This window comes from Pteropus vampyrus, unplaced genomic scaffold (genome assembly GCF_000151845.1).
Source record: "Pteropus vampyrus isolate Shadow unplaced genomic scaffold, Pvam_2.0 Scaffold30, whole genome shotgun sequence".
NCBI lineage: Eukaryota > Metazoa > Chordata > Mammalia > Chiroptera > Pteropodidae > Pteropus > Pteropus vampyrus.
Genome location: NW_011888811.1, coordinates 12,012,826 through 12,023,678, shown reverse-complemented (window position 1 = coordinate 12,023,678; position 10,853 = coordinate 12,012,826). Strand labels below are relative to the sequence as shown.

Genomic DNA, 10,853 nt, shown 5'->3' with positions numbered 1-10,853 from the left:
GCAAGAGGTTTAACATGGTTGGAAGTGTTTTAATGTAAAGAAAAGAAGTGGGGTAAAATGAAGCTAGGAAGGAAAATAAAATCCAGGTAATACAGGAAATAAACCATGGTGAAGAATTCAAATTTATTAAGAGAATGAGAAGCTGCTGAATGATTTTAAAGAGACAGATACATCCAATTTAAATTTTAGGAAGATCACTTTGGCTCCTAGGGTGAGGGGTGGACTGAAAGGGAAACAAGAACTGAGGCTGGAAGGCTAAGGCAATAACCCAGGATCCAGGTGAAAAACAATGGTGGATAAGAGGAAAAAGAATTACAGAATGTTGGAAGGATGGTAAGGAAGCTGTTGGAATAAGCCTGGTGGGAGATGACGGGGAACACAGAATACTCATATTTGAGAAACATACATGCAAATAAGCAAGTCAAGATCAAAAAACGATCAACACATATAAATAAATGGCAGAAAATGCTCTCATTTCCTCCCTATGCATCTAAATCCTATCCAATGTCTCCTTTGAAGCCCAGCCAAAGGCTTCATTGCACCACAGAATGCAGAGAGAACTCTTGTGCACAACATCATCCAGCATTAACAATCTGCATGAGTACTTCTCAGTCACTACTTTATGGTTTATCAGGGCAGATTATTACTGCTTCATACCTGCTTTCTACCCAAAATCCTTAGAGAAAAAACTCTATCTTGGCTATTCTTTCTTCATCTGCTATTCTTTTGTCCTTCCCTTTTGGCATTCAAGGTAGAAAATTCAAATGGTTTAGTGACCCCAGGTATAATATGGTTTGGGAAAAGCTAATCTCACTAAATAATACTATTGTAACTGACATAACACATCTAAACAACTTCTAATCATATCCTACTATCTAAAAATCTAAAACCTCAGCTAAGCTCAAAATTATGTGGGTACAATAATCTAAATCCATACTGAGATGCATGTACCCCAAGAGGTTCACAAAATAATCCAATAGAGTGCAGGGGAAAAATGGAACTTTAATTTATAGACTTTTATCTCATTCTCTAAAAAATCCTATTTTAGGGTATTATCAGAAGCAAGCTCAATGATAATGAAGATAATTTAAAAATGGGCAGATAAATGCACAAAAGGAAATAAAGATGTACAATTTAAAAAACAACTAGAGACATTTTTAAAAGTATAGCAGTTTAGGATAACTTAATCTAGCAGTTCTCAAACATTTTGATCCCAGGACCCCTATACACTTTTAGAATGTTTGAGAACCCCAAGAGTATTTTTTAATGTAAATTATATGTCAATCAATATTTATTATATTAAAAATTAAAACTGAAATGTTTAAGGTATTAAATCATTAAAAACAATGAGCCCACTACTTAACATAAATAACACATATTTTAAGAAAAATAATTATTTTTCAAAAAAAAAATTTTTTTGTGAGATTACTGCCACTGTTTTAGATCTTTGCAAAACTTTAATGTCTAGCTTAACGACAGTTGGATTATTTGATCTGTTTTTACATTCAATCTGTTATGATATGTCGTTTTCTTCAAGTACACGAAGAAAATCCATGCTCACAAAGATACATAGTTCAAAAAAAGAGAACTATTTTAATAGCCTTTTCAGATAATTGTGGATATTCTTTAATACTACACCAAAACTCAACGAATCTTTATTTCTTAAAAGTTAGTTGCAATGTAGAATTTGAAATTTCATATCATGAAATTTTGAACTCATTTACAGTAAATTAAAATCTATCAGTCTATCTTTTGGCCATGATTTTATAACATCACATATTAGTCATTTAGAAGATACTGATTCTTGGAATTATTCAGATCTTCTAAATGCTAACACATTTCATTATGTAATGTCTCCAAAAGATCAAATTTGTTATTCTCACCACGGATTTGAATGGAAAAATCTGTAAGCACTGGGAAGCTGTCAAGCTCACCAGAGTAGAAAATATGTTTTACAAAATCCTAACTTTGCTTAGTTTGAAATTCATCAGTCACAAATACTGTTCAGTTGTTTTCCTTGAAGTGAAGGCACACTTCGTTCAAGAAAATGTTTACTAAATATTCTACTCTGAATAGCCTGTGTGACTGTAATCTTTTAAAATAAAAATGGTATTTCATGAAAGAAAAAAAAAAACAGGTAATTCAGCTTACAACACAGACAATACAAGTGCTTTTCCTTGAGATAACTTCAGTATGCATCACCCAGAAATGAAAAAGTATGCTCTAGGGTCAAGATTTAATAAAATTAATAACTGTTACTGTTTCATCAGGACAGGGTAAACGAAACTGTCAACTTCTTTCCTTTTTTTTTTTTTTTATTGTGAATGCAGTGAAAATATAATATCAGTATAGTTCGGTGCGACTGTCCTGATTTGTGCTAAGGCACTGGTAATTTTATTCACCACTCTTTTTGTATCCTTAGTGCAAATGTCAAAACAAACAAACAAACAAACAAAAAGTAAATAATATTTTGGTATTATGAAAAGAGCTGTGACTTATGGACTCCCTGAAGAGGTCCTGGAGAGCCAAGGATCCACAGACCATACTTTTCAAATCACTGATAAAATTTACCACATGAGTGATTGATCCTATATGTCTTGATGGACTCTGAAAGAATTTTTCAATTCACTTTTAATGTTTATAACTGATTGTTTCATCGAAAAAAAGGCAAAACTGTATTCACTATGTTCTACTAAAAAGAAAAAATCTATTCGGTGTGTAATATATATTAGAAATACATCCAGTTAAAATGTTAACATAAAGTAACTCAAAGCTTAAGATTCAGTTGCCTGGAAATTATGCTTTATATAAACCATTAAATTCCTGATAATTTTGAAAAAATGAGTAGTTATTACACTTACATTTTCTGAGGTATGCAGATCTTAAAAATATGGCATAAAAAAACAACTTTCAAAAATGAAAAAGACCAACTATCACCCACATTTTGGATAACTGCCACCCTGCATGCTTCGATTCAAGATGAGGACAGGGGTTGCAGGAGCCAGAGAGGCATGAGAGCAGTACCTAGGGATATAAATCTCATAGGGATGACCAGCCAGACTGAGACAGGAATCTGACAAGGGCAGCTCTCTAACTGAAAAAGCAGGCAGAGATGTGAGTTGCAAAATTAGACTTGGAGAAGTCACAAAGAATTTGGGGTAGGGGAGTGAAGAGGGTGGGGAAACATGCACATAAGGCTACCTGCTCACATCAGTGCTTAGTCAGGTACAAAGTAGTAGAGAATTTTGCATGAAAATTCTCCATGAAAAAAGTAAAATCGGGCAAGTATAACTGGAGAGAAAACAATTTATTTTAAGAGCAATACACTGCACAATACTTCCCACTCAGATGCTAGGTTTTCATATTACCTTTTTTCTCTTCTTCCTCTTCTTCACAGAACTCTGCTAAGGAAAATGCTTCTTTCAGTTGCTCCAATTCAAGTTTTAGCGTCTCTAATTCTTCTCCACTTAAAGAACTAAGGATAGATTTCACCTGAATCAACATAATATAAAATAATAAAAAGTCGTGGGAGTATGAAAGAAAAAAAAGATTCTCAAATAAAGAAGAGGCTGTATATCAAGTAAAATCAAAATTATGAGCTCACCAACCAACACAAGTATTCCTTAAGAATCTTAACACAAAGATCCAGACCACACTTCTGCTCATTACAGAAAGGCAGAATTTGTACTTCCAAAAATAATACAAGCCAGAAATGTCTGGAAATTATTAGTGCTTAATAAGGGCTTAGAAATTAGGGGGGAAATGAAATAGTCTTGAATCAATTAAAAGCTAACGGGTAACTGTATCCAAACTGGCAACTTAAGTCAAAGAAACTAAAAAAACCAAGGTGAAGAAAAAATAACAAATGTGCTATTAAGACCTCTTTGTTAATCTCTTTTTGTTTAAATTTAGAGAAATAACACTTAACTCATTCTATTTCTAGTAATTAGTTCAAATAGCTTCTTTGTTTGTTTGTTCGTTTTGGCATATTTTCATAGTCTCAAGCCTTCCTCTGAAATACATTTCATCTTCCAACAGTACAAAAAGAAACTAGGCAGCATTCCTTTGTTTGGAGACTATTCCAGTTACAATTGTTCTGAAATTACCTTTATTTCACTTTCCCTGGAAAGCATCTCCAGAGCTTCTAGATGTGAAAGGCCTTGAAATTCATCAAATAGTAGACCATAGTGAGTTTTCTTGTCCGTGTCTACGGTAACCTCATTGGAGGTCCACTGCTCTTCCTTCTCCTTCGCCTCTCGTAAAACCTGAAAAAGAGATGGAGTTATTAAACTGCAGCAGTAATGAAGAGTTCAATGGTGAGTTTTGAGAGTTGAGAAAGGCAAAGCTAAGATGGGTAACAGCACAGAGTATAGCTCTTTCATTTTTGGCATTGCAATTCAAATGTGATAGCCTCAGGAACTGCAGGGAAAAATAAATGATCACACATAATTTTATTCTAGACAGGGTAAATAACACCCCAGAAACCAGGTGTTTCTCTGGAAATGGTTTAAACATTAATCTAATAAACAACTATGAAAGGGCTTGGCATCTTGTACTGCACTGACAGAAGCTTCCTGCAAAAAGAAAAGAAAAATAAACTAGGCATTTTTCTAAGTATTAGAGCTCTCACTGTCCCACCTACACCCTCCAAAAAAAAAAAAAAAAAGCCTTACTTTAAAAAGATCATTCAAATTTCTTCAAAAGGAAACACTAACAAAGGCCCAAGTTCCCACAGGCAAAAACACAGATCAAAACAGAAACAAGAAGTAAACAGGTAAAGATAAATAGTACCTGAGATAGTGTAGAATGCCGGTTCATCAGACCCTTGGTTCTTTTAAATCCAGGATCCCCTTCTGCTATTACATCCATTGTCTTTTTCCCAATGAATTCTAAGGCATCCAAACCCCCACTGATAACGCTCTTCCCCTGTGAAACACATGCAACTTCATTACAATAATATTGGAAAAAAAGACATCTGTGTGTTTTGATTATATAAAATAATAGCTTACAATACCAAACACTGGCAAGAAGGTGGAGCAACAGAAACAATCATCCACTGCTTATGAGAATATAAACTGATATAAGCACTTCGGAAAACTGTCAGTATCTACTACGGCTGAATCTATGAATATCCTATAACCTAGCAACTCCACATGTGGTTATGTACTCAACAGACAGCTGTACTGACGTTTATCAAAGGACGTATAAGAACGCTCACAGCAGCACTCTTTGTAAAAGCTAAAAACTGGAAACTTCCCAATGCTCACCAATAGTGGAATGTATAAATGTGACACAGTCACATGATGGAATACAGCAAGGAAAATGGAACATGCCACACAAACTTCACCATGCATAAATCATAGAAACATAATGTTGAGTGAAAGCCGGATACAACAGAGTACATTTTGTATGAGTTCAGGCAAAATTAATCTATGATGGTAGAAATCAGGAGTGTGGTTATCTTGGTAGGCAAGAGCGGGAGGCACAGATGACTGGGATACAGCACAGAGGGGACATCTGATGTACCATCATGTTGCTTCTTAATCTGAATGTGTTCATGTTGTGGAAATTCAAACTGAATACTTAGGATTTTACTTTTCTGTATATTTGTTATATTTCAATAAAAAGTTAAAATTAAGAAGTACTAGCTATTTGTCCTCATGTAGAAAAGATATTAAGCTTCTTGTACATCCTTTAAAATGTTTCTAATCATCCATAATTTCGCAAATATTTATCATAAATATCATATTTCCCCTTTGCTTAAAAAACGCAATTATGAGAAAAATATTTTTGTAAAGCAGAGAAGTTTTTAGGGCCACCAAACTAAGAACTCCTAGTCCATAAAATATTATGTACACTGTCTGTTACTCTTTACCTCCTGACCTCGCCTTTAGTTCTTTAAAGAAAGTTTTCAAGTAGCTCTCTCTCTACCTCTAAGGTCAGTGACTGATCTTCAGCAGTTTGAACTGCCGTAAGAGTAATCAGTCTCTATGGCTTTTCAAAGAAAAGAGAGAGAAAGAGACAAAAACACATTATAATCATGGAAGCGAATAGCCCACTCTGCACTTTTTACTCACTGTGCTCTGAACAGCAGTGGAGATAGTCGAGAATACACCAAATGGTCCAGTCATTGAGGAGAAGTTTTCATTCTCTTTGGCATTTGTCTCTCCTACAGGAGGGAGAGAATGTGCAGACATGAACAGAAGGCCCATAGATAGTTTTACTTTATTAGCATCTGTGTGAATTTTTTTAAAAAATTAGACCCTGCTTCCCACACACAAGGCCTTACTTAGTGCTTTTTGTTTTATTATTTTAAACTATTTGCCTATTTTAAAATGAAAGCTAAGATAGTCTTTTTTCATTTTCATTTCATTCCAGAAATAAAATCTAGTCTTTTGAACAAACTATACATAGAGAGAGATACAGATACACACACACATACATACATATATATCAACAGACTATATACTGTATGATTCCATTTACATGATCTTCTGGACAAAGAAAACCATAGGGTCAGAAACAGATGACTAGTTTTCAAGAGCTGAGAGTAGGTGGAAGGGAGTAACTACAAAGGGGCATGAGGAACTTTGGAGGGGATACTGAAAATATTTTTGTATCTTGACTGTCGATATAGATATAGGAAATTTTCTCTATCTGTGTAATCACAACAGACTATGATTATACAGTATAAATGGGACTGTTTGTCAAAACACATAAAACGACACACCTGAAAAGAGTAAGGTTTACTGTATGTAAATCACAGCTCAATAAACCTAACTTTTTAAAATTCAGCCTATTTTAAATTTTATCCTAGAAAACTATGCTTATTTATAGAAATCAGATATGCATTACAAAAATGAGTATGTTTCGTTGAAAAAATCTATTTTATTAACTTTGAAATCTCTTATAAGAGATCAACAAATAACTAACTATTATAGGGAGGATTTCCACTGCCAGCTATGATGAAGTAACTGGTATTGGACTTGCCTTTCTACCATAGCATCTAGAAAACTGGACAAAATATAAGCAATAACTGCCTGCCGACATTGGACAACAGCTAGTACAAGGCTATGATCCAGGAAAGAAGAGAAACAAAAGAACTCTATGATTGGCTTAGCATTCCAGACAACAGCACAGGGAGGGGAAACCCAAGCAGAGCATGGCAATCTCAATAAGTGGAAGAGACAGAGACTAGAGTCCAGGAAAGCTGAAGCACCTGGAATTTGCAGGTCGGAGTACTGAAGACGAGGGCGCTAGAGAGGTAAAGAGTTCTAGGAATCTACACAGGAGTGACCTTGAATCTCTGGCTGAATACTAAGTTAGATGCTCATGCACTGGAAGATTCCACAATACTGAGCAAAGAACTAACATGGAGCTGTAAACTAAACAGTGCCCAAAGCTCATGCTAGGCTGAAAGACATATGACTTCTGACTAACTAAGTAGAGAGACCTAAACGTCTGGGAATTAGGTGGAGACCTTAGAAGGGACAGTGGCCTTGGCAGTAGGGCTAAACTAGCACTTAAGAGTAAAGGCTGTTCCAGATTCATTCTAAAGAAGCTTAAAAATAAGACTTAAAAGGATCAATCTAAGCTACAAATATCTTAATTGCCTGCCAAACAAAACTTACGTCCTTGAAAAGACAAGCTATAACATTCTTCGCAGGGGAATTGATACCCCTCCGCAGGAAATATAGAAGATGGGAGTTTATTATCCTAAAGCTTTCCATTCTAATTTTGCAGTTTTTTTATAACTCTTTTAACCCTTAAAAACTCTTAATTAAACTAAAATCTAACTGCATGTAACTTTCAATGGTCTCTCTTCATGAGCCACAAATAAATGTAAGTCCTCTTCGCCATGGTACGAAGAGACACGAAAAGAACCAATACATTCTCCAGACTTCCAGACTTCATATCCATGATGCCTTCAATTTCCTCTTGTGAAACATTAATTCTCGATATTTTACTATCTAGCTAACTCTTTTCAGAATTCACTCTAGTTTTTCTGTGTCCTTAAAATACTTGTATGGTAGACATCTTTTAGGTCTTGTGGAAAACACTGCTGTTTACCTATTCAAAGCCGATTCTAATCCCCTTTTCCTTGCTTGCTAAACCCACTTCCTGATATGGAGGTTTATCAAAATACCCAAAGCGTGCTTTCCCAGCATCTCTTGCTGCTACAGCATGAACGTAAGACCCTATTCTAGCCAATGGAATCTAAGAAATATGCAGGGAGTTGCTGAGAAAACTTTTCCTCTCTTTAAAGGAAGAGATACACGAGGAGCAATGACACTTCCCATATACTTAATGCCTGACTTTGAGCACAGCTGTATTAGAACAATACACTTAGAGCCGCAGTATCATCTGGCAACCAGAGAGACAACAAAGAAAACTGCAGCCAGCACAGAACTCTGACATCAATGAGCCACTAAAGTAACTCAAGAACAGCCTACTTCTAGAGTTCTTATAAGTTGGAAAAATAACAGATGAGCAGAGAGAAGCAAGAGGGAGAGACAATAAAGTCCCTGAGAGATGGAAAAAGCAAACTCAGGCCCTGAAAAGCTTTTTATTTTGTGGTTCCAGGCCCTGTTAACCCCTGTTATAACTCTGTCCTTTATGGCTTAAGTGAGTATGTTTCTACTTGATTAAGGCAGGCCTCCAGAATTAAACTTCAACTTCATAAAATTCCAAACACAAAAAATACAACCCCCAAACTAACATATTAAAATATTTTTTCATACCACGATATTCAAATTCAGCTGACATTGAACTCTGAATTGTGCCAAGCAAAATGATAGCCAATTTTTACATTCTATGTTCATGGCCTTATTTAATGTTTATAACAGTCCTTTATTATAGAAAATATCCCATTTCATAGATGAGGAAAGTGAAATAGAGACACATGAGTGGTTAAAAGGACACAGACCCCTGTCAGCCAAGATTCTAAATTCCCTTTCTCACCAGTCCTATCATGCCCTGAATATCACTCAATAAATATCGACTAAAAAAATGAGCTCGCCTATTCCGGTTTTAGCCATAATTCTAGGTCTTAATGTTTCCATATACTAACCTGTTGCATATTGCTCCTCAGTTGAAATTTCACTGGGACTAGGGATTCCAAGAGAAGTCTCTGCCTTTTCAATGACATTTGAAATACCTTGTCCTAAGGATAAAAAAATGATAACATTTTTATATTTGAATATCATTTGCTATTAGTCACCACAACTGAAGAAACAAACCAAAAATCAAACCCACAGATTTTTTATTTTGTGATAGCCACAGGACATGTTATTTTGACCACATATAACCTTTGGGATTGCATTCTACCAAAAGAAAAGAAAAGTATTTGTTATCACCAAAGAAGAGTTTTATATTAACAATTCTTAAACATCAACCTTCTAAGTAAGAAATGCAAACTCTAGTCGCAGACTAAATCAGCCCGTCATTATTAATGCATCCTACATGGAAGAGAAATAAACAAAATCACTTTTAACACAGATCTGTAGCTAAATACACATAAAAATTAATAAAATAACTGATGACCTTACCTACTGTAGCAACTGTAGCTGAAGCTGAGGAGAGCAAGGACTTGCCCCATCTGCCCCAATAGCCCCAACTGGTCTGGGGTTCATCTCTGCAAACAGTTTCCTATTTTTCCCATTAGTCAGGAAAAAAAGCAAAGGAAAATGGAAAAATTAGAGGAAAATAAGAGCGTATGGACAAGGTATCTAATTATTAGCCAAAAGTATAAGTGAACAAATACATATTATTTGGCTAAAGAAATGTGTTACTTGACTGACATACATATGTAAACTATATGTAAGCACCACAGAGCAAAGGCAACTAACTCGTAAAGGCATCTATAAAACTGAGAAAATTATGTTTTATGGTTATGAAAGAAATAGTATTGATTCCAAATTCTTTTTAAACCTAACATTTTTTAATATCAATTTTTAATAGATACCCTACTTTGCCTGCAGCCTGTGATGCCTGAACAGAGAGAACTTCTGAAGTCTCAAGGTCAGTGGAAGGTTTGGACTCTGGTCTTTTCCGAGTAGAAACTACAGGTTCTGATTTACTCTCTGGCTTGGTACTTCGGTCAACAGACTTGGAATTCTTGGCTGGCTCAGAGCTCCCATCTTCAAGGACGGAGGTTGCTTCAGTTATCACTGGAGTCTCAGTATCATCTTTATCCGACATGATTAGATCATTGTCTGGTAAAACAAAAGCCCAAGAAAAACAATTATATAGGCTTTGGGGGGTTAAGTTATTTGTTTAAACTTCTTGAGATTATCATAGATTCACATGCAGGTGTAAGAGATAATAAGAGAAATCTGATATACCCTTGATTCAGTTTCCCCAATGGCACCAAATTGTATAACTATAGTATAATATTACAAAAAGGATATTGATAGATACAATCCACTCATCCTATTCAGATTTCATCCATTTTACATGTGCTCATTTCTTTATGTTAATTAGTTCCATGAAAGTTTATCACATGTACAGTTTCTGTGTCCATCACCAGTCAGGATATAGAACAGTTCAATCACAAGGATCCCTTGTGTTACCTTATTAGCCACATCTCATCTTCCTCCCAACCCATAGCAACCAGTGACCTGTTCTCCATCTCTAAAATTTTGTCATTTTAAGATGTTATATAAATGCAATCACAGACTATGTAACCTTTTGGGATTGACTTTTTTAACTCAGCATAAGTCCCTCAAGACTCATCCAAGTTGCTCATGTATCAATAGCTTCTCCTTTTTTATTGCTGAGTAGTATACCTTGGCATGGATATATCTGTTTAACTATTTACCTTCTGAAGACTATCTGAGCTGTTTCCAGTTTGG

General features: G+C 35.2%; 1 protein-coding gene across 2 annotated transcripts in view; it reads right to left on the bottom strand.

Moving 5' to 3' along the window:
- FAM114A2 (family with sequence similarity 114 member A2) overlaps positions 1–10,853 on the bottom strand; it is a 32,898-nt gene that overhangs the window by 18,281 nt on the left and 3,764 nt on the right. For both annotated transcript variants that reach the window (XM_011356765.2, XM_023528645.1), the window contains exons 2-8: positions 9,970–10,214; positions 9,549–9,648; positions 9,071–9,163; positions 6,078–6,169; positions 4,792–4,926; positions 4,107–4,265; positions 3,369–3,492 (exon numbers count right to left, since the gene is read on the bottom strand). In XM_011356765.2, the coding sequence (XP_011355067.1) occupies positions 3,369–3,492; positions 4,107–4,265; positions 4,792–4,926; positions 6,078–6,169; positions 9,071–9,163; positions 9,549–9,648; positions 9,970–10,200 (934 nt within the window). In that variant the 5' untranslated portion in view covers positions 10,201–10,214. The remainder of the gene's footprint in view (positions 1–3,368; positions 3,493–4,106; positions 4,266–4,791; positions 4,927–6,077; positions 6,170–9,070; positions 9,164–9,548; positions 9,649–9,969; positions 10,215–10,853) is intronic.